This window comes from Haliotis cracherodii, unplaced genomic scaffold, assembly GCF_022045235.1.
Source record: "Haliotis cracherodii isolate W230 unplaced genomic scaffold, xgHalCrac1.p SCAF_16, whole genome shotgun sequence".
NCBI classification, from domain to species: domain Eukaryota; kingdom Metazoa; phylum Mollusca; class Gastropoda; order Lepetellida; family Haliotidae; genus Haliotis; species Haliotis cracherodii.
The window spans coordinates 13,385,205-13,409,553 of NW_027266271.1; the positions used below are offsets into that span (position 1 = coordinate 13,385,205).

The following is a 24,349-nucleotide window of genomic DNA, read 5'->3' on the forward strand; positions in this document are numbered from 1 at the left end:
AATGGTATGGTTTATATAATGATCAAATGTAGTTACAGCAACTTATGCACAAAGAACGTCTCGGTTTGACACAAGTTACTAATTGCATCATAGCCATGTGTACAATGCGAAGTTTGGTGGCGGAAAGTAGTTGGATGGATAGCCGGTGCAAACGCGACTCCTGAGAATTTCTAAGGTTTCGGTCCTGCCCAGCATTGAAACAAATGTTACATATCGTGTCTCCTTAGGCAAGTGACTTGTTCGAAATATGCCTTTGTTCTACAAGCAGGGAATGGGTACCCGGTAGGATAAGGTGGTAATGTAACCCCAATATAAGCAACTTTGGGTGTTTACTCCCCAGTGAGTTGAGCCTAACATTTGAGAACGCACTGATCCATTGACCTGTATGATGTAGCGCTTTGAGCATACCGACATGAGTGAAGGCTAGACATCGAACTTGGCGCTGTAGAAATGTACTCATTATTGATATACCTCGACCGTAAATGGGCACTGGGAAGTGAAGCATATGTCCCCCATTATCTGAAATATGCACGTATAATATTATGTCGTTACCTGTACAGCTTAGCTTGGTGTTGTCCAGGTAGTATCCATCATCACACAGGCAGAAACCCGTGGCATTATCACACTTGCCATTTGTACAGGGGTGTCTACTGCAAGGATTTGTCTCTGTAATATAACAGTTGTTTGATGACGTGCTGCGGTCCGTGAAGGTAACAATTTCAAAAAGCCGAAAACTGTTCCACCTGTTCGTGTTACACATGCAGCTAACAACACGTTACACAAACAATCAAGAGGGTGAACCATTATGCTTATCTTTTCATACTTAATACGCATTGTTGTCCCACCTATTCCATAAATGAGAAATTATAGGAAATACCAGTGTTTTTATTAGTGTTGTCTGAAAAGCCTTATCCAAATCAACTAGAGTAATGTGTATGTTTGTGTGTGTGTGTGTGTATGTTTTGATACAGAAACATAATAAAATCATTTTCATAAAAGTATTTATTTATCCCTAAATTCTCAACCCCTGAAAATTAACGCACACACTTGCAACCTTACGGTCGGTAATAAAATTGTACGGAGAAAGATAGACGTAGATATACAGGAAAAAGTGTGAACGGAAACATATTTACGGTTGCAGGAAACCGACTGTCACGGACTATCATACATGGTATTCCAATGGTAATTCTATTTCTCATAAAGATATTATCAATCGATGATTTCCTACGATGAATCAAACATAAAATGTATTTTTCGCACTCATTTTTTATCCACGTATTCGTCCTCATTGCATGAAAAATGTAATTGCCTTTCATATACTTAAATTATATTTTGCCCGAAAAGCGCAGGAACACTGTAGCATTATTCTAAAGGTCCATAGGAAGGAAGCGACCGTTGCAATGTTTAGTTCTAAAGTGCATACACTAGTATGGCGTGATAAAGTTCTTCAGATTATAAATAAAAGCGACAAAAAGTCATTTCCTTAATCATAAGAAACAACTACTAAAGCAGAGTCCATTGTACGATTCCGACAATACCATAAGCATGTATTTATGAAGTCATGATAGCAAAGCTTATTCGGTAGACAATGCACATAGGTACATACTTTTAGTAGTATCTAGTAGTATCTAGTAGTGAGGAGTACATATATACCTAGTAGTAATCTTTGTGAAATAGTAAAAATGAGACAGTAGTTTAACTCTCATCCTTATACTTAGGACATAAACCTATGTTTTCAATGTAGAGCTTGATCACCTGCAAATGTAACCGCGCCAAGTTGTATTTAGAACCGTGACGGTACATATAAGTATTGTGAAATGCCTATGACAATACCTGAAAAAGAAGTTTAAGCTTCCGCGGTGAAGTAGTGGTAAATTGGATTGTTTCAATGAGAGGTGGTTATTGTGATTTGATACCTCTGATCAACCAATCGGAATAGCGTAAAATTTCATGGTAAATTAATGGTTTAGACTCACTTTCACATGTCCCGGTAGCGTTGTCGTAGCCTCTCTCACAAACACAGACCCGGTCACATACTGCATTGCTCCCACAATCTGTTGTGCACTCCTCTGGGTTATCTTCCATATCTATATCGTTGAGACAACATAGGTTAGCCGTGTTTATGAAGATTTACACACCAATATACCACAGGAAACCAATTTAGAAGACAGACAAATCAAAACACTTGTATTCATAATCCCGATCCATTAAACATTTGCTAGGTGTTCCCCAATCTTACCAGCAGTGCAGTTGAAGCCGTCGCTGTTGATGACGTAGCCAGGGTAACAGAGACAGTTGTAGGAGCCGTTTATGTTCTCACAATCTTGCACGCAGTTGTCTGTCTCCAGTGTACACTCGTCGATGTCTGAATTGTGAGACAGGGAATACATGAAGGATCGTAATATGCATTCCACAGGCGTATCCTTTAAAATAGGGGCACGGGCGGCCCAATTCGGTGTCCTATGGGCAGACATATATGAACGTTGGTCCGGCTCCAGGTTCAATCTGATTATGTTTCTAGGTTTGTCAGCGAAAGTGTTGAATGTCTGAGACGTGCATCACTTTCCTCCCCCATTAAGCTGATATAACTGGAATACTGTTCAAAGCGTCGTTATACTAAACCCAACAATTATAAGACTACCATCACTTTGGGCTTTCCTCCCACATTAAGCTGACATTAGATGATATAGCTCAATTTAGGTTCAAAGTCACAATGTTCGAAAATATATATTATTTTCTACTTTATATTAAAGTATGCTTCACAGAATACTCAAATCATCTTCCCCATATAACTCATATTCCCTGGACCCGTGTAGATCCGGGTTAGAATAGGTCTTCTTATGCTTGTCATAAGAGGCGACTATGCTTGACTTAAAGGAAGACTAACGGTTGTCACACTCGCTGACTTGGTTTATGCATGCCATTGTATCCCAATTGATGATCATGATGTCAGTTACTGAATTGTCTGGTCCAGACTCGATTATTTACATACCGACGTCATACAACTAGAATGTTGCTGACTGTGGCATTAAAGTACAGACAAACAAACAAAACTATAACATATTCCCTGGAGTTCACCAAGCATGGGGCATAAGAGGAGTAGAATCTGGTTTGACGTCACATTTCGTCACGACTGAAATTCTATACTTAGTGCCCGTTTCGAACTTCTTTGTGTGAATTGTGAAAGTGTATGAATCAGGCCATGTTAATGGTGTTGGCCATACCTATACAACTAGTTCCGTTCTCCGAGTAGCCTTCATCACAAATACACCTGTAGCTCCCTTCGTTGTCAAGACAACTGGCATGTTCCGGGCAATTATAATCTCCAGTCTTGCATTCATCGATATCTGCAACGAACATAGATTGGAGTTAAGTATTAGGCGCCTGAACATTATTTCAATAAAATTAATTTACTGTACACAGTAATAGGTATAATGATAATTGTATAAATTTTATTTTGCAGAAGAAAACCTTTTTTGTACAAGTCATGCTCAATAAAATAGAATTATGAAATATCAATCAGAAAAAAGTAACTGCATTGTTGAAGAGTCCATTTCTAATATTATTTGTCCATGGATAACGAGCGATATATACTTACTTTGGCACACTCCTTTGAGATTCCTACCATACCCTTCCTTACAGGGACAGTCAAAGCTACCAGGGTTGTTGACACAACTCTCGTAGTCGCCAGAACAAGGGGAGGGTGTCCTCGCACATTCGTCTGTGTCCTCGCTACAGTTACTTCCGGTAAAACCATCCTCACAAATACATCCCTTCTCTGGGTCACATTCTTTAAGATGTTGACACTGGGCACAGCTCGATGAACAATTTGGTCCGAACTTCAATGGATCCGTGCAAGCTGGGGAGTAACATCATACGCTTATAGGAAGCCGTAGAACGACACTCAAAGGCTGGAAGACCTAACGTAACAAGTAGTCTCAAAATGCTACCAGTGTTGTAACTTTACTAGGCTGAAAACAGTCGCTGAAATGCTGCAAACTTATATTAAGGTCCAAAACACAACTATGATACATTACCATCGAATAACCATTTCTTGTTTTATCCATTTTAGCCACAATCAAACATATGAGTATACTTTCTTTTGCACGGCATTTTTTGTCTAGAAAACCAAAGTGAAGATAAAAAGAGCACGATAATTTGAGACATATTGGAACCAAGAACTGATCTGAATGAGCGCACATAGTCTTCCTTTTTGTATATAAATAACATTGAGAGGGTAAAATCGTATGGTTGTCGATGGCTGTTAGTGAGACAAGAGCGCAGAACACACGTCTATTCATTTGGAATGCCCCATTTCCCCAAATCAATGTATTAAAAAACAGGAATGGTCTCAATAGTTAGAGTTTTCTTCATCTTTTCTTAGAAGACAAAGTTAATTTCAGTCCAATGTACATGTACGTGATGTTGTACCTTGGCACGTCGTCTTGTCACTCTCAAGCATGTATCCAGGGTCGCAAGAACAGAGAAAGCCGCCTTGGATGTTGTGGCAGGTGTGGTTGCAGGGACTGTTGGTGATGCATTCGTCGACGTCTAACCAAGACATAGTAACACGAGTGCACTACATTCAACATTCTTTTTACATTTAATTGACCAGTAGGGGCTCCGGGGAATAGCATAGGTCCCCAGCCGCCCATGGTGATTACAGGCGACCAAAGGGATCGGGTGGTCGGGCTTGGGGATTTAGTTTATTGGATGTTATCGTATCCCAATTGCGCGGATCGATGCTCCAAACACCAATCACTGGATAGTCTGGTTCAGACGTGATTATTTACACATCGTTTTCCTATAGTTGTAATGCTTCTGAGTGCGGCGTTAAGTAACAAACAAACAATATATTTCTTAACCAAGTATTATACTGGATAAGGTTACGGATATGCTTTCTCTCTTACATATACGGACGCAAAGGTTTAAAACTAAATATTTTTATTAGATTCGAAATCAAATGTTTATTCAACCAAAAAAATGTTAGTATTGTTTATATTCATAATGGTCAAAAGAGTGCACCAACTCTTGACGTCAATGTTGTCTAATCAGTGTCTAATCGAAGAGGGTATCTAGTTTCATTTGTAGATGTTGAATTGTAAATGAAAAGTGTTCTGACCTTGACACCTGGTGTTATCTACCAGTGTCCACCCTCGTGGGCAGAAACACTGGGGACCACTTGAGCCCTCCATACAGTGGGAACAGTTCAGGCTAGATTCCGTACACGTCTTCAGTCCGGCTGCAACTGCGGTCATGGGGGTGCCATGTTATGAGACCATTTCGTGTACACGAGCGAATAGGAGGCAGCACACACACACATGGCTATATAATTATGATAGTTAATGTTCTCACTGCGATGAATGTCAAACTGAACGTAAAAATAAATTATCTCGCAAATAATCTCCTGAGGAATATTATATATAACTGGTGAGATTCCCCAGTGTACAGTAGCACACATGTAAAGAAATTCACAAACATTTCACGGATTTGCAGCTTTATTTTCTTGAAGGGAACTTCTTCAAAATTAGGTCACGAGTTATTATTTATTATTAGTTGTTGTTTTCAGTACAACAAAACACAATCAGATGATTATGTAGTGTTATCGCATGCCACAGTTAGATTGTTGGAGGACACATTTGGGTATGAATTTCTTCTACATGTGTATGTGTTACCTTTGCAAGTCCCGTTTTCTGTCATGTTGTACCCCTGGTAACACCTGCAGTGGAAGCTCCCCGGGGAGTTGATACAGTCCTGGTCACAGTGATCGAGTCTCTCAACACACTCATTGATGTCTGAAATTGGTTGTTGTTGTTGTGGTTATACAGTCGATATGGTTATGGATGAGCCAAACCAGTCCGATAAACTTGCATATTATAAATCCGCTTATTACATGTAAGTATGAAAATGAGGTCAGATGTTTTAGTGCTTATGTAAACGAACATGGTTTCAAATCATTATGGACTTAACAATAAAAGGAACGACTCACTCAGGTATTGTATTCTTACGTTGTATCTAAAGTTGAGTATATATGGGTTTACGCCGCTTTTAGCAATATTCCAGCAATATCACGAAGGGGGACACCAGAAATGGGCTTCCCACATTGTACCCGTGTCGGGAATCAAACCAGGGTCTCTGGCGTGACGAGCGAACGCTTTAACCACTAGGCTGCCCAGCGCCCCTTTGATTACTTGAAGAATGACAATATATGATAAAGAGTGAGTGAGTGAGTATGGTTTTACGCCGCTTTTAGCAATATTCCAGCAATATCACAGCGGGGGACACCAGAAATGGGCTTCACACATTGTACCCATGTCGGGAATCGAACCCGGGTCTTCGGCGTGACGAGCGAACGCTTTAACCACTAGGCTACCCGACCGCCCCTATATGATAAAGAGAGTATTACCATCGTATTTTCCCGCATTGAGTGCATTATATAAATATTAGGAATAATGTATAAGACATGGCTGGCATAAAATGTTACTCTTAACAAAGAATATTTACGATACGAAAACACAGGCGCCCTAATAATATCTATACCCACTTAATTCTTCGTAAGAATTATGATGGTAATGACAAGGTGGTCTTTTCAAGAGCTTATATTGCCTGTGCATGTGTGTGTGTGACATCAAGGTCAAATTCATATACGAAGCAGATTTATGCGATAAGGTAAGTGAAGATTAGAGGTCAGTCTGTTCAGTTACCGATTAACCCGAGGCTAAAAATTCAATAAAAAATATATCAAGATGTTTTGATGTCTGACATTCATATGAGTAATATATATTACGAAACCTTTGATGTTCAAATATATCATTCTATCTAAATACACACTTGACATGTTTCTCATGTAAAGAGAAAAATGTCCCTATAAAAGTAGATTAGCATATTTAAACACACTATTTAACACAGAATACAACCATTAACACATGCACAGGCATGTAGGCATGCATGACAACATACTTCAGTTTTTAAATTACTAATTAATTTATTAATAACACTAGATCAGTATGAAACATACCTAGACATGTTTTTCCATCGGATGTCAGCTTGTAGCCCTTGTCGCATGTACACTGATAACTGCCAGGGATGTTATGGCATGTTCCGTTGCAACCATGTTTACCACTGCATTCATCTATATCTGAAGAAACAATGATACGTACACTAATGAGTTTCATGTTAACTTGCTGTATGATGCTACATACCTATTCATAATACCTATTAACAACATACCGTGTAACTATTTAATATTTATTTTTAGCTGTCCGCTCTTTCTCGAGGAATGCTACTGACGTTGTTTTATCTCCTTAAAGGAGATGAACCTGTAAAGATCCCTGGTAGAATAGGTCTTCAGCAACCCATGCTTGCCGTAAATGGCGACTATGCTTGTCGTAAGAGGCGACTAACTGGATCGGGTGGTCAGACTCGTTGAGTTGGTTGATGCATGTCATCGTAACCCAATTGCTTAGATCGATGCACATCACTGGATTGTCAGGTCGTGGCTCGATTATTTACAGACCGCCGTTATATAGCTGGAATATTTCTGAGTGCGGCGTTAAACAAAAAACAAACCATTTAAGGGGATGACATTCATTCCGTTTGAATGGACCTCCTCGTCTACCCTGACGGCGAAAGGTTTGTGGCTCGATCCCCGATTGATTCATACCAAAAGACGTTAAATGATCGTCCTTGTGGTTAGTTATCCTGCCTGGCTATCGGTATTTTTTGTGTGGATAAAACAAGGACAAGGCTTGAATTAGTATATATCAGTGTCTGAAAAGGGTATCCATGTTAAACTAAGGCGTGGTATCTCAATGGACTAACTCCGGGCTAGTACAAGAAGCCATACACACACGTGCATTTGGGAACTGACCGCGACGCTAAAACCCATTTCAAGTCAACATTAATGAATGCTGTTCAACGGCGCACATGCATGTATTCTAGGTTACATGAGGTGTGCCTGAAAGACTTACAAATTTTGGGGCGGATTCAAACACTCTAAGAACACTTACCTACACATTTCCCGTCTGATATATTGAACCCTTTTGGACACGAGGTACAGTTGTTCGCACGACCCAGTCTTTGCTCCTCCGCCGGGGTAAGGTCAGTGCAGTTGGTACCTGTGGGGCAGGGGCTCTGTTGGCAACCATCGAAGTCCGTGTCGCATGTTGGCCCTAAATGCGTGTTAATGCACCATTACAACTCCATTCAAAGACTTTCTAGCATACACGTTCTATGAATCGTGGATATCCATTTATCAAGAATATGGTTTAATTTGTTAGAATATTAGATGATTAATTTACGTGAAGATATTTGTCTCGATGGTATACACTCAGCCAGTTTGTTTTAAGTTAAAAATAACTTAATTCTACAGTAAAATAATTAATAATTACAACTTTCTCAATTTAAAAAAAAACATATGCTTGGGGGCTTCAGACCTGACCATCCAGTCTGGCACTTGCACTTCGACGGGAGGAAATTGCGGGTGGGCGACGTAATGAAGTCACATTCGCCGTTGTTGCTGCAATTTGGGCACAATGCAATTCTCACTTGTAGAGTCGAAGACGAACCCCCAGCACTGTCTTCGGCGTGAAAGCTAAACATGAACGGATATAATCTTAGAAAAATATCAATAAGATCATTGATCATGTACATTTACACAACCCGTGTGGAATCCGGGTTTAAATGACCCCCCACTAAATGGATCAGGTTGTCTGGATCGATAATAAGGTTGATTATGTGTCATCGTAACCAGACGGAGTGGATCGTTGCTCATAATATCGACCACTAGCCTGTCTGGTTCAGACTATACAGTTCGCTGCAATATTGCATACTTTCTTTTGCCAGACATTTTACACGAAACATGCATCTGGTATTGTATGGTTCTATGGTGGATATATGTGCTATATTACATGGTGGTTGTACTGAAAATCTGGAAATATTGTGAGCAATGTGTTAACTTATACAATGTATGCGTATACTGTTGATTTGACCCTCCGAAATTATCGTTATAACACTAGGCTGGAAGACATTGCAATGCGCTTACGAAAAGACGAAAATGTTACAATAGGTTTTCAGCAACCAATGCTTATAACTCAAGAAGCGACTAACGGGATCAGTTGGTCACGCTCGCTGACTTCGTTAATGAATGTCATCGTATCCCGATTGCGTATATCGATGATGTCAATCACTGGATTGTCTGGTCCAAACTTGATTATTTACAGAGTTGGAATATTGCTGAGTGTGGCGTAAAACACAAACGAAAAAACGTAATGCGATGGGACAACACTTATGCCTACCTTATGTTGAAAGGTGTTGTGTCATTGGGAGTGAAAACGTATTGAATGCTGCTGTTGGTTTTGCTCATGTTCTTGCTGCTGAACGATCCGGACATGAAGAGGGTGACGTTCTGGTCAGTGTCGTCGTCGAAAGCAGTGGCGGCGACATTGACACTTACACCGACAGTGGCGTTCACCTGCAGATCGCCGATCACTCGAGGAACATGGTTTTCTGAAATTTACACAGCAAAATGTGCACACTCTTCCCTATCTCATTAAAATCAGATTCAGTTCTCGCTACCACTAAGCAAACATCTGAGGACATCCCATTACGGCTCGCGTCAGACCGACATTTCTTCCGACCAATCAGCGCACCGCTTACCAGATTGGGAAAAATGACAGACTTAGACATTTTCTAATCATGCAACCTCTCTCTTCAAAGGGCTAAACATTGCATATGGTAAAGCCCTTCCATAACCCAGGCTAAGTACTGAAATACAATCTCGGCAATCTAATAAATTGCAGAATTTTCTTTTCTTCAGTTTTCAAATTTTGAATCGAATGAGAATTTTCAAATTTCAAAGCATGTCTGGAATGGAAGTCGCCAGTTTGAAGTTTGGCTCGTGCAGCTCGTGAAAGCTGCTTTCTGACTGGCTCATGTCCACTCATTGCCACTGTCAGTCATTCCATTGGTCGGACAAAGATCACAATTGGTCGTTCTGGCGTGACCCGTAATGGGATGTCCGCAGTCCTGTGTTTGCCGTAGCGAGATCTAAGTTGTGATTTTCATTAGATTGACGCTTTTCCTAAAATGAGCAAATCTAACAGAGAGTGTATTTGTGTGTGAATGGATGGGAACAGTCCGATCCGTTTAAATTGACTCTCTGATTAGATTTCCTTATATATGTCGGATATAATAGAAATATAGACACAGTTTATCTTAATGTTGAGCGTCAGGGAGGGTAACAACAAGTACCATTTTAAATTTCTATTTGCTGGGACGCGGCCGGGGATCGAACCACAGAACTGCCACTTTCCGGGCAGTAACTCTACCCACTACACCGGAAGGTAAGTACGGGATGGTGATAATGGTCTTAGGGATGTATCATATTTGCTGCCCCTACCCCCTCCCCTTTCCACCCCATTTTATGTAACATGTTTTCATGACTCCCGCCACCACCACCACCATAACCACCACAATAAATGACCAGTACTTTAACAATGTTCAAATTATAAAAACAACACATTTGTCATATTGCAATGCACATATAAAATGTCATGAGTGTGTGTGGCCAATCCCAGAATACAACACCTGTGAGTAGCCTCTTCTCAGCAGCCGTTTTCTTCACGTGTTTGGTGTTGTTTGATATGGTGGCGTCTCCAGTGACAATGTAGTCATAGATACACTCCATGTCCTCTTGCCCACATGCTTTCACGGCATCGTTGTCTGTGGTGTTCATATTTTCAAGAAACATGGGGATAAACTCCAGATTCTGATAGAAGGCTGAGTTCCGCCCTGGGGTGTACTTAAACACATCTGTCCTGTTGATACTCGACAAAGTGGTGCGCCCTTAAAAATGAGTGAACTTTCAGTATTTCAGTTGATATGAGAGTGACATGGGTCCCATTAGTTTAAATATATCTTACTGTCTGATTATTCAGTGTGATTAAAAAGATTGGAAATTCACTGGGAGGGGATGACAAGCTCTGGATCATGACCAGGGCCAATATTGGAATCAAATCCACGTTCATTAGTTTCTGGCAATCGCTTGGACGTTTCATCATTAAATATACTTTTTCCCTGCATTATGTATGCATTTCAAGTTAAATTCAATTCATTATTTCAAGGGGTTACAGGTGGCCCAGTCGTCTACGGCGCCGCAATTTGCTATGCAGAGTGCTACGGAAGAAACCTATGGTTGTGGGTTCGAATCCTCTTTCGCCCCGATTATGTTTCTAGGTTTGTCAACACCATACCAGTGCTGGTGGTTTTCACCGAAGTGGTAAATTGCATCACTTCGGGCTTTTGGAATACTGTTTAAAGTGGTGTTAAACCCAACTCGCTCACTCACTCATTATTTCTATTCAGTTCACCTTTACTTTAATTCAATGTTCATTCATGCATTGCTATTGAAAGGATTGCTGACTCTGAATTACAGTTTGAAATTTTATGAAATTTTATGAAATTCACAAAAACAGATATTTGCACAACATGAAATTATGATACCACACTTACATTTTTCTCCAAACTTATGAAATATGTCTTCATCTGACATTGTATGGTTCAGAGTAGTGCCGTTTGGTAGAGTGAAGTCATCAGTATAGTCGCCATTGAAATTTCCCAGCAATCCACTGATCTTAAAATCCGAATTATTCCGCCAATCAGAGGGCACGGTGAGGGCAACGTCTAGCATCTTCACGCTGTGGGTGATGTTAATGCTCACTCCTGGAACAAGTACATTTCTTTTAGCCATGTGTTTACCGTTCGTTTCTGTCTGTTATTCCATACATGCTTTAACACACATGTAGGTGACTGCTTATCTTGTATGGACAATCCTCGTTGGAGAGATGTTTCGACTGCATGGGGCATATTTTGTAAAAACATTTGTTTTTTATGTGAGTTTGATAACAAAGACGATCTCTCAGATCAAAAGGTATCCAGGATCTTTTATGGCAAAATAATCAAGAGTAACAAAATTAATACAGTTTTAGAATACTGGAATAGTATTTCCTTTTTATTGGAACGCTGTTTTTTTTCATATTAGAGAAAATGTATGTGTGTATTAAGGACTGTAAGCTGCTGGATTTTCAATATAGATTTATTCATATAACAATCTACACAAAGAAAGAATTACTTGTGCCGAACTTAGTCGATTATGATATTTACACAGTCTGTAAATGGTGCGAAGTTTATCACTTATTTTTTAAGGAATGTGAACATTTGAAGGTCTTCTGATCACAGGTTGAAATAGTAATCTAAATATTGAACTTGAATTTACTGTCATGTTTGGATTTTCTACATATGATCATGTGGTTACCATATTTTGCTTTCAGCAAAACGATTCATTTATCAAGTATTAATCAGATACCGTCCTTTGGTGTGTTCATTAAAAGATTGAGAAATATTTTAAATTGAAAATTTATTTCAAACAAATACAACAGAATCCATTGCTATCATAAGAAATGGTAGCAACTGACTTCTACTCCATGTCCAAAGTCATGAAGCATTCATAAAATATTTTATCAATGTTTCATCAATGTCTACTTTAAACAGTACACATGCCTTTCATCAATATTTATTTCTTATGCCTTCTACCTTATAATTAATTGTAAATTAATTATAAGGTTTCTATATATTTGCTAACATGCACTTGGAAATAAATACAGTGTCCTGGAGAACATTTCTACTTAACAGATTTTCAAGTTAACCAAATACTAATTATTGAATCATCTACCTTTCGTTCTGTATGCATTGTTGCACACACGTGCATCGATATGAAAAAGAACTAAATAATTTCGATCTAATTCTAATATTGGATCCGTTCCCAAAAACATGGGCACTTTGTGATAAAAACATGAAACTTAGCACAGTTGTAGGTTATGACAAATATTTTCACTGATGGACCCACTCTAAAAATCCCATATGACTGCAAAATCCAATATGGACTACTATCTGGTCTAAGCTTGACCCACAACCTAAATATATTATGAAAAATGAACACTTTGGAGTGTATTTACTTAGCACTACATCTTTAAAGTAAATTACTATTTTTTAGGAGACTATTTGTTTTGATTTAGGTAATGTAATGTGTGAAAAAAGTAAAAGAATGTGCAGTTTTTTCTCTTTTGGCATATCTTGAAGTGACATCATTAAAGCCAATTAACAATACCAACATTGTATACCCACATGGTAAATAACAGAATATTCAAAGAACACAATTTGTATCTCTTGAAATATGGTTGTACATGGCTCATGTGACATGGCTCATTAGCTGACTGGTGACTGTTAAATGTGATCACATTTACAAAGTAGTGTTCTAATCAAATGGGCCACAATACAGTCACACGTGCTCTGCAACAGTTACATCCCAGAAGCTCTTGGCATGACTGAGAAGTTTGTCGCAGTGTAGTCCAGACAGGCTCATAGTCATGTGCTACTGATATCACCATCCTCTCTCAGTTGTTGTGAAAAGTTCTGTTTTGGCCTCCAGACCTCGTAGGAGAGTGGTTGAGGCACTCAAAGGATTATTCACTCAGACATGTAGATGAATTGACTCTATTCCTCTACATCAGCTGCATTGCGTTGACAAGTGTGATCACATTTATTTGTCCCCGACCAGCCAACGCCATAAATGAAGATTTAATGCTTAAAATGAAATTACCTGAAGGTAGTGTGGCGGTGATGACGTGACCATTCGACAAGATGGTTGAGGAACTCGTTTTTTTCTTGAAACCTCTTTTAATGTCAGCGCTGATATCATTATCATTGTCGTAAAATAGCAAATCTGAAAGTGAATTAATACGGAAAGGGTAAACTGACGCGCACTTATAATAACAAATAATTAAACACACTGTTTCTACATAATAATGAGCATAAAGTGAGTCCATTTAGAAGTATACTGCTACCTTTCTTGTCCTGCGATAGCTCCACTTGAATGAAAGATGGTGCCTCGTAATCCTGCAGGACGACTGCAGTGAAGATGGTGGCGTTGTTGCTGTTGGTGGCGGTAGACACAGATGTAGTCCGGGCCTGGATCTCGAACACGGGCATGTTGTACTGATCATGAACCTGTAGGAGAACATACTCGCCAAGTCCATTGAAGGTGTAGTTCAACCCATCCAGTGTCTGCAGGTGGGGGTCGCCGTAGTATGTCGCTGAAACACGGATGTGGTGGGTGAACGAAGAGGGGTACAGTGGTAGGTGCAGTAAGTGGGTGGCGTGGAAGGTTAGTGGGAGGTGGAGTGCGTGCATGGAGTGGTAGGTTAGAGGGTGGTGGAGTGCGTGCATGGAGTGGAAAGTTAGTGGGTGGTGGAGTGCGTGCATGGAGTGGTAGGTGAGAGGGTGGTGGAGTGCGTGCATGGAGTGGAAAGTTAGTGGGTGGTGGAGTGCGTGCATGGAGTGGTAGGTGAGAGGGTGGTGGAGTGCGTGCATGGAGTGGTAAGTTAGTGGATGGGGGAGTGCGTGCATGGAGTGGTAGGCTAGTGGGAGGTGGAGTGCGTGCATGGAGTGGTAAGTTAGTGGGTGGTGGAGTGCGTGCATGGAGTGGTAAGTTAGTGGGTGGTCGAGTGCGTGCATGGAGTGGTAGGCTAGTGGGTGGTGGAGTGCGTGTATGGAGTGGTAAGTTAGTGGGTGTTGGAGTGCGTGCGTGGAGTGGTAGGCTATTTGGAGGTGGAGTGCGTGCATGGAGTGGTAAGTTAGTGGGTGGTGGAGTGCGTGCATGGAGTGGTAGGTTAGAGGGTGGTGAAGTGCGTGCATGGAGTGGTAAGTTAGTGGATGGGGGTGTGCGTGCGTGGAGTCGTAGGCTAGTGGGAGGTGGAGTGCGTGCATGGAGTGGTAAGTTAGTGGGTGGTGGAGTGCGTGCATGGAGTGGTAGGTTAGAGGGTGGTGGAGTGCGTGCATGGAGTGGTAAGTTAGTGGGTGTTGGAGTGCGTGCATGGAGTGGTAAGTTAGTGGGTGGTGGAGTGCGTGCATGGAGTGGTAAGTTAGAGGGTGGTGGAGTGCGTGCATGGAGTGGTAGGTTAGAGGGTGGTGGAGTGCGTGCATGGAGTGGTAAGTTAGTGGGTGGTGGAGTGCGTGCATGGAGTGGTAGGTTAGAGGGTGGTGAAGTGCGTGCATGGAGTGGTAAGTTAGTGGATGGGGGTGTGCGTGCGTGGAGTCGTAGGCTAGTGGGAGGTGGAGTGCGTGCATGGAGTGGTAAGTTAGTGGGTGGTGGAGTGCGTGCATGGAGTGGTAGGTTAGAGGGTGGTGGAGTGCGTGCATGGAGTGGTAAGTTAGTGGGTGTTGGAGTGCGTGCATGGAGTGGTAAGTTAGTGGGTGGTGGAGTGCGTGCATGGAGTGGTAAGTTAGAGGGTGGTGGAGTGCGTGCATGGAGTGGTAGGTTAGAGGGTGGTGGAGTGCGTGCATGGAGTGGTAAGTTAGTGGGTGGTGGAGTGCGTGCATGGAGTGGTAAGTTAGTGGGTGGTGGAGTGCGTGCATGGAGTGGTAAGTTAGAGGGTGGTGGAGTGCGTGCATGGAGTGGCAGGTTAGAGGGTGGTGGAATGAGTGGGTGGAGAGGTAAGTGAGAGGGTGGTGGAACGAATGGGTGGAGAGGTAGGTTAGATGGTGTTGGAGTAAGTGGGTAGAGAGGTACGTTAGATGGTGGTGGAGTGTGTGGGTGGAGAGTAAGTTAGAGGTTGATGGAATGAGTGGGTGGAGAGGTAAGTTAGATGGTGGTGGAGTGAGTGGATGGAGAGGTAAGTTAGAGGGTGGAGGAGTGAGTGGATGGAAAGGTAAGTTAGATGGTGGTGGAGTGAGTGGATGGAAAGGTAAGTTAGAGGATGGTGGAGTGGGTGGGTGGAGAGGTAAGTTAGAGGGTGGTGGAGTGTGTGGGTGGAGAGGTAAGTTAGAGGGTGGTGGAGTGAGTGGATGGAAAGGTAAGTTAGATGGTGGTGGAGTGAGTGGATGGAAAGGTAGGTTAGATGGTGGTGGAGTGTGTGGATGGAAAGGTAAGTTAGAGGATGGTGGAGTGTGTGGGTGGAGAGGTAAGTTAGAGGGTGGTGGAGTGTGTGGGTGGAGAGGTAAGTTAGAGGGTGGAGGAGTGAGTGGATGGAAAGGTAGGTGAGATGGTGGTGGAGTGAGTGGATGGAAAGGTAAGTTAGAGGATGGTGGAGTGTGTGGGTGGAGAGGTAAGTTAGAGGGTGGTGGAGTGAGTGGATGGAAAGGTAAGTTAGAGGGTGGTGGAGTGTGTGGGTGGAGAGGTAAGTTAGAGGGTGGAGGAGTGAGTGGATGGAAAGGTAAGTTAGAGGGTGGAGGAGTGAGTGGATGGAAAGGTAAGTTAGAGGATGGTGGAGTGGGTGGGTGGAGAGGTAAGTTAGAGGGTGGTGGAGTGAGTGGATGGAGAGGTAAGTTAGAGGGTGGTGGAGTGTGTGGATGGAAAGGTAAGTTAGAGGATGGTGGAGTGGGTGGGTGGAGAGGTAAGTTAGATGGTGGTGGAGTGTGTGGGTGGAGAGGTAAGTTAGAGGGTGGTGGAGTGTGTGGATGGAAAGGTAAGTTAGAGGGTGGTGGAGTGCGTGCATGGAGTGGTAGGTTAGAGGGTGGTGGAGTGCGTGCATGGAGTGGTAAGTTAGTGGGTGGTGGAGTGCGTGCATGGAGTGGTAGGTTAGAGGGTGGTGAAGTGCGTGCATGGAGTGGTAAGTTAGTGGATGGGGGTGTGCGTGCGTGGAGTCGTAGGCTAGTGGGAGGTGGAGTGCGTGCATGGAGTGGTAAGTTAGTGGGTGGTGGAGTGCGTGCATGGAGTGGTAGGTTAGAGGGTGGTGGAGTGCGTGCATGGAGTGGTAAGTTAGTGGGTGTTGGAGTGCGTGCATGGAGTGGTAAGTTAGTGGGTGGTGGAGTGCGTGCATGGAGTGGTAAGTTAGAGGGTGGTGGAGTGCGTGCATGGAGTGGTAGGTTAGAGGGTGGTGGAGTGCGTGCATGGAGTGGTAAGTTAGTGGGTGGTGGAGTGCGTGCATGGAGTGGTAAGTTAGAGGGTGGTGGAGTGCGTGCATGGAGTGGTAAGTTAGAGGGTGGTGGAGTGCGTGCATGGAGTGGCAGGTTAGAGGGTGGTGGAATGAGTGGGTGGAGAGGTAAGTGAGAGGGTGGTGGAACGAATGGGTGGAGAGGTAGGTTAGATGGTGTTGGAGTAAGTGGGTAGAGAGGTACGTTAGATGGTGGTGGAGTGTGTGGGTGGAGAGTAAGTTAGAGGTTGATGGAATGAGTGGGTGGAGAGGTAAGTTAGATGGTGGTGGAGTGAGTGGATGGAGAGGTAAGTTAGAGGGTGGAGGAGTGAGTGGATGGAAAGGTAAGTTAGATGGTGGTGGAGTGAGTGGATGGAAAGGTAAGTTAGAGGATGGTGGAGTGGGTGGGTGGAGAGGTAAGTTAGAGGGTGGTGGAGTGTGTGGGTGGAGAGGTAAGTTAGAGGGTGGTGGAGTGAGTGGATGGAAAGGTAAGTTAGATGGTGGTGGAGTGAGTGGATGGAAAGGTAGGTTAGATGGTGGTGGAGTGTGTGGATGGAAAGGTAAGTTAGAGGATGGTGGAGTGGGTGGGTGGAGAGGTAAGTTAGAGGGTGGTGGAGTGTGTGGGTGGAGAGGTAAGTTAGAGGGTGGAGGAGTGAGTGGATGGAAAGGTAGGTTAGATGGTGGTGGAGTGAGTGGATGGAAAGGTAAGTTAGAGGATGGTGGAGTGTGTGGGTGGAGAGGTAAGTTAGAGGGTGGTGGAGTGAGTGGATGGAAAGGTAAGTTAGAGGGTGGTGGAGTGTGTGGGTGGAGAGGTAAGTTAGAGGGTGGAGGAGTGAGTGGATGGAAAGGTAAGTTAGAGGGTGGAGGAGTGAGTGGATGGAAAGGTAAGTTAGAGGATGGTGGAGTGGGTGGGTGGAGAGGTAAGTTAGAGGGTGGTGGAGTGAGTGGATGGAGAGGTAAGTTAGAGGGTGGTGGAGTGTGTGGATGGAAAGGTAAGTTAGAGGATGGTGGAGTGGGTGGGTGGAGAGGTAAGTTAGATGGTGGTGGAGTGTGTGGGTGGAGAGGTAAGTTAGAGGGTGGTGGAGTGTGTGGATGGAAAGGTAAGTTAGAGGATGGTGGAGTGGGTGGGTGGAGAGGTAAGTTAGAGGGTGGTGGAGTGTGTGGGTGGAGAGGTAAGTTAGAGGGTGGAGGAGTGAGTGGATGGAAAGGTAAGTTAGATGGTGGTGGAGTGTGTGGGTGGAGAGGTAAGTTAGATGGTGGTGGAATGAGTGGATGGAGAGGTAAGTTAGAGGGTGGTGGAGTGTGTGGGTGGAGAGGTAAGTTAGAGGATGGTGGAGTGGCTGGGTTGTGGAGTTGAGTGAGTAAACGTTTGGAGAGATGATTAAAGTGCATTGTTGTATGAGTGAGTGGATATGTGAATAGATAAAGCAGTGAGGTAATTGATGAGGGACTAGGTGTGAATAGACGAGGGGTGAGGTAATTATCCTGTTGGGCGAGGGTTGATTGATACGTTCTGAACCTCACACTTGACCTAAAGATCGACCGCAGAAGTACATTTTTGCCAGTTTCATAGAAGTGCTTCTCTTGGCTTTCCAAACCGCTCTCCACAACTGCTATGAAGTCTTCGTTCTAGTCGAAATGGGTTCAGCCGAGAGCTTTCTTCGTGTTTGGAAACAGACAGAAGTCTAACGGAGAATAAGCTGGGTGATAAGGATTGCAAAGCCACACTCGTAGAAAGCGGGGCAATGACTGATTTGTTCACTTGCGCATTGTTCTGATGGAAGAGCACATCGTTTCTCAGCAGAGTCCACCATAATAAAACCTCGGCACTTCAGAACAATGATGTCATAACCTTTGCAGTCATTGCCTTCTTTAGTGATGGGGATGTCAAATGCTTCTACAGGTAAGTATTATTTTCATCCATAGTCACACATCATTGTCAGAAGATTTCTCGATCAGCTTCAAACAGAGCTGACCGCCTCCGTGGTCTAGTGGTAGAGCGTCCACCCGGAGAGCGGAAGGTCCGGGGTTTGATCCCCGGCCGCGTCATACCAAAAGACGTTAAAATATAGTACTTGTTACCCTGTCTGGCGCCCGGCATTAAGGGGCTAAAACAAGGACTGGTCGGCTCGGAGTCAGTACACTGTGTCTGAGTGGGGTATTCGTGTTAAACTGCGGCATGGTATATCAGTGAGCTAGCACTATAAATCGGCATCAGTCCGGACTAGTACAAGCAGCCACACAAACATATACACGTACATGCACGTCGCTATATAAGTGCAATAATCTTGGACGCGACGTTAAACCCAATTTCACCTCACCTTCATCACTGTAACGTGGTGTCTCTGAATGATTTCTGGTGTTCCTGACGAGACAGGACGGGGGGCGCCTTCAAGGCTCTCCCTGTCACACTTAAACCCACCTTTACGGTGGCATAGAAGGGTTATCCCTCCAAAGTGCTGTACTCATCATGGGTGGCTTTTTCTGCAGGCACTTGAAAACTGCACCTCGCGCTTGCCCATTTTCCAAAGGTCACATACACCTGCGTGTGTTACTGGCGAAACAATTTGCTGAAGTGTGTGTGTGGATATAACTCTTTGACAAAATGAAAATACAACAACAGGTTTCACTATGAGCCAATTCCTTCCTAGTGAAGCTCAGAACTGATCAATCAACCCTCGTAGTTTGTGGGAGGCAGTAGAGTAGCCGAGTGGTTCAAGCGTTCGCTCGTAAAGACGAAGCCCCGGGTTCGATTCCCAACATGTCTAAATGGTGCCACCTTTTGGTTTCCCATGGCCAAGCCGTGATAATGCTTGATTATTGCTGAAAGCAATGTAACACCATATTCATTGACTCGTAGATTGTGGTAGAAGCGAGTTAATGTGTGCTATATCGATATCGGCGACGGGTGTGCGACAGTGAGTGTTTTGGAGTGTGAATGAATAGACTATAACCAGCGTGTGGTAGAGTGAGTGTTGGGGTTCCGGAACAGTCATACCTAGTGTAGGAGTTTGGTAGAGGTGACAGTCATCTGTAGGCCGGAGTTCTGTGAGGTACAGGTCACAGAGGTCAGACAGGTCACAGCACACGGTGCGCGGCTCCACGTCTTCCCGCAGGAAGGCTGCGAGTTGTAGGAATGGTGAGTGCCGCACGAAGTGACCTCCTGACGGGTACTGAACTTCCAGCGACCCATACGCGTTGTAGCAACACCGCTGAATACATCCAACAAAGAAACAGGTGACACAAGGAAACCATTCATTATAGTTCGTGAGCGAGCGGAGGAAAACCAAAATGGAACGTAAGTATTAGTTTTTTACGTACGTATGTACAGGTCTTTAGCTGACAAATAAAAAAACAACATCGTAACCATTTGAAGAGTTTAACTACAGGATTCTGATACGGTTAAGGGTTAAGAACTCTGCTCAGCTAATTGCGACTCTTTTGACCACTGTCAATAATAATACAATGGTTCTCGTGTTCCTGCTATAACACCGTAACTTTATAAAGCAACAATAGTTTGATTGTAACCTGAGGATGATTGCAGATATGAAAAAGAACCAATATTGGTACTTTTGCAATATGTATGGCCAGACATGATTACGTTGTTACTATGTCCTATAGCCTTGGTTTAGATATGAGAATATGAGGCGATCTTTACCCTTGTAGCCGTAGTGTTGAAGCCTGGCCTGGGGAGAGTGGCGTAGAAACAACCATCCGAGTACACGGAGAACCTTCTATCCAGCTGAACCTGTGAGAAGCTGCACGGGCAGCTGTAGGCCTGTGCGAGCTCCTGCCGTATAACCGCGAGGTGCGTCTTCTCCTCCCGGTACCACCGCACACACTCTAGGGCTGGGTTCCTCGCCATCCGTGGGCAGTGCCCCAGCTTGTAGTACCATGCGCCGTTGTTGTTCCCCAAGTTGCCTGTAATAATCTCAACTGTGTGAACTATTTTACTCGCCATAGGCTCATAGCCCTTTTACAAGACATACACAGAATAAATATTCTCATCGTGAAGAGTTAGGTCATACATGTACACGATGTTCTTTCAGGATAAAAAGAAGCGTTTTCTAAACAATTTTGAAATTAGTATGAGACATATTGACCTACGTAAGCTGTCGCCTTTAATAGTATCTCTATTGTAGTATAAATCATTATGCCCCCAAATATGCACACAGTTGGCGATGATATTGCACGGAACCCAGTGATGTTTCTCAAATCCCATAATACATGACCGCTTGCTCATGGTAGAATACGTCTGATGCATAATTTAACTCAGTCCTTGGTAAAGAGACACACGACTGCAAACAGGTACATTTCGTGAAACTGAAACATTGTTTCAGATAGTAAATGTGTTCCGTTATCGTTACATCGATCTAAGGTCTCGATAGTGAAATGTCAGTAGACGAGAAATATAAGCGATAGATCCCTTCTCTGAATGTTCTGAATCAGATTTGCTGGGAATGGACCGAGCCTGAAACAATTGCAAAATGCTGTTTAAAGAGAGTGAGCGAGTATGGCTTCACACCGCATTTAGCAATATTCGAACAATATCACGGCGGGGGACATCAGTAATGAATTTCACACCTTGTATTCATGTAAGGAATAGAGTCCGATTCTCAGCGTGATGAGCGAATGCTTTAACCACTATAGGCTACCCCACCGCTGCTTAAAAGTTTGTATAGTCGTCATATGTCTTCCTAGTATTTACCCTATTGCTTTCGAATCTTCGCATATAATACACACTATAGACTGAATCACGTCAATTATTTTGTAATAAGTAAAAGTATTTATGTACAAAAGAATATATTATTACTTCTGGTCACTTGTGTTTTCAGAATGAATAAAAATAATTTGAAACCTTACTTTGCCATTTTTGTCTTGAATTGTGCATCTTGCTTCATTATTTCAAGGTAATATATAATATTGATACTATTTTAGTATACTAAAAAAGAGACAACTCCATTCTAGTGCACCACAACACTACAAGCCTCACCCATCTTCTCGCTGATCCTGAAAACGGATGGGGTTTCGCTGTAGGGGTTGTTCTTATACACCTGTGGCCCACACTGCCACCCGACCACGGCGGTCCGTCCAGCATCCACTGCCCACCCCATGTCTCCGTACAGGTACACAGCGTATGTCTCGTCCCCGTCGGTCACAAGCAGCAGCTGGAACGTCGTGTTCTGTTGGAGAGAAAAACATCACCAATAAACTTCTCGGAGATTGACACATGGAATATAAACACGAATTAATCATTAATTTATTTTTTCTATTTTCTTCAATGTTTTTATAACCATTAGTATATTAGAAGAATAAAATAAAACTAGACCTCATTAAACTATTGGGATTTTATATTTTTACATGACTAACACACAACTCATAGAAGGAAAAAAAATATCAGGCCTCAATATTATTATTTAAAATTTTCTCTTTCAATATCTTTTTGGCAGGTTAATTCGAAATGAGGCCACTTTTGTTTAGGTATTTAAATTTGATATTTCTTGTTATCCTATTAATAATGGCCAATTACGAGTATCAAAAACTATCGGCGTTGGTTGTGAAAAGGAGAGGCAGGGTGTGTAAATATTTCATGGTGTATGTTTATGTTCTCTCGTGGTTTTAAGAAAATGGATGGTATGAGCTGACTGGAACAATACTTCATCACAATACTTTAAGCTGCACTGAGGCTCAGAGGAAACTATACCTCTCAGTAGACTTTGTCATGTGTTTGATTTTCAATTGAAAATATCTTAAGCCAGCGATATCATATCCAGAAGTGAACTGCACTGGCTCTTAGTCAGCACTTAAAGAATATGTCTACATTACTGGTGATGGGTATCTTAGACACTGTGTCTTTGAAAGTCAACAGTTTGCTTTGTTCGGCACAAATTTACATTTCAAACACTGTAGGGGTCTTGTGCTTGCAAATTCATTTCTTACCCCAGTCTTCGTTGAACTAATATTTGTACACAAAATTACACATCGTAGGCGTCTTGTGGTTGCAAATTCATTTCTTACCCCAGTCTTCGTTGAACTAATATTTGTACACAAAATTACACATCGTAGGGGTCATGTAGTTGCAAATTCATTTCTTACCCCACTCTTCTTTGAAATAATATTTGTACACAAAATTAAACATCGATAGGTTACTAATTAGGACCTGTTGCAGGTCAAATAAACATTATTCAAACAACAGTTCTTTCAACTTTCAATTACAGACAAAACAAACTCGGTAATCTTTCTTTTGCCTCTCAGTTTAAATCAAGACGAGACTGAAGAAATAGTAGGAGTAGGGAGTCTTTATATAAGTCTATATCTTAACGTTTGTATAATCTCTATTGTATGATGCATAACCTTTAACCTTTATATCATGAAACGGTTTATCATCTTATCGAATTAAATACAGATTGTTGTATGATATTCATTACAGTTTTAATTTTTAATATTCGAAAATAAAACTTAAATATTTTTTTCTCTCCCTATGAGTCAGTTATTTAACAGCCAATTTCACGGGTACACGTCATGGTTGGCAAAAGGTAACTATTCAACACCGGGATTTTCATAAAAACTCGAAATTCTTTTCATGGATCTCCAATCAGCAAACGCCTACCTGGTAAGGAGCAGTTTGTAACGCCGGGTAAGGACTGACATGATCCCACGTGACCAGGAGGGCTGTTGTAATGGTGAAGTTCTCAAACACCGAGTCATGAGACTGCAGGATTGATACTGCTGACTTCAGGAAGTGTTCCGCCTCAGTGGTGTTTGAGACGGAGTATTTGTCGTACAGATGGTAGAATATGTCAGCGAATTTTGTCCCTTTCAGATCAATGTCAGACCAAAATGGCGCCACCATGTTATAATCACCAAACGGGAGCTTCTCCGGGTTAGAATTCACAAGAGTTGTGTCCATTGTAATATATCCGTCTGTATATACCTGGATAAATCAGGGGAGTAGATATGTCATATGTAGATATGTCATTATAAACCCGACCGATTATTATAATTCTGCATAGATGTAATATATCATCATATACCTATATACGAGATGAAATTATATTATGTCATTATAAGAATGTATAGACGTAATATGAAGTCATTATGTACCTTTATTCATGTGTAGGTATATACCTTTACATATGTCAGGAGATGTCAATTAATATTGCTCGAGATGTACGTAAATTGCCGGGCAAAAGAAAGTATACACCCATGTCTGATTTTTGCTAAAAATGATAGGTGATGTTGGTAACGTTTCGTACATTCTAGGGGTTGTCTACATATGCAAGGACTAGTTAAGAGCCAGATTATGTGGAGGACGACATATGTGAATATCTCCGTGGCCAGGATAATTCATACTGTCATTTTCTCAAAAACAGACTCAATCT

The 24,349-nt window shown here is 42.4% G+C and overlaps 1 protein-coding gene across 1 annotated transcript in view; it reads right to left on the bottom strand.

The window, feature by feature from the left end:
- Positions 1-23,877, bottom strand: part of LOC139464174 (mucin-like protein) — a 26,336-nt gene extending 2,459 nt beyond the window's left edge. Inside the window, exons 1-20 of the mRNA XM_071245701.1 lie at positions 23,578-23,877; positions 21,961-22,150; positions 20,626-20,888; positions 19,966-20,179; positions 13,902-14,150; positions 13,658-13,780; positions 11,512-11,721; positions 10,588-10,845; positions 9,297-9,507; positions 8,436-8,593; positions 8,010-8,171; positions 7,019-7,138; positions 5,676-5,795; positions 5,123-5,248; positions 4,432-4,551; positions 3,599-3,859; positions 3,225-3,347; positions 2,240-2,365; positions 1,977-2,087; positions 553-666 (exon numbers count right to left, since the gene is read on the bottom strand). Coding sequence (XP_071101802.1) covers positions 553-666; positions 1,977-2,087; positions 2,240-2,365; positions 3,225-3,347; positions 3,599-3,859; positions 4,432-4,551; positions 5,123-5,248; positions 5,676-5,795; positions 7,019-7,138; positions 8,010-8,171; positions 8,436-8,593; positions 9,297-9,507; positions 10,588-10,845; positions 11,512-11,721; positions 13,658-13,780; positions 13,902-14,150; positions 19,966-20,179; positions 20,626-20,888; positions 21,961-22,150; positions 23,578-23,877 — 3,559 coding nt within the window. The remainder of the gene's footprint in view (positions 1-552; positions 667-1,976; positions 2,088-2,239; positions 2,366-3,224; positions 3,348-3,598; positions 3,860-4,431; positions 4,552-5,122; positions 5,249-5,675; positions 5,796-7,018; positions 7,139-8,009; positions 8,172-8,435; positions 8,594-9,296; positions 9,508-10,587; positions 10,846-11,511; positions 11,722-13,657; positions 13,781-13,901; positions 14,151-19,965; positions 20,180-20,625; positions 20,889-21,960; positions 22,151-23,577) is intronic.
- Between the last annotated feature and the right edge of the window lie 472 nt (positions 23,878-24,349).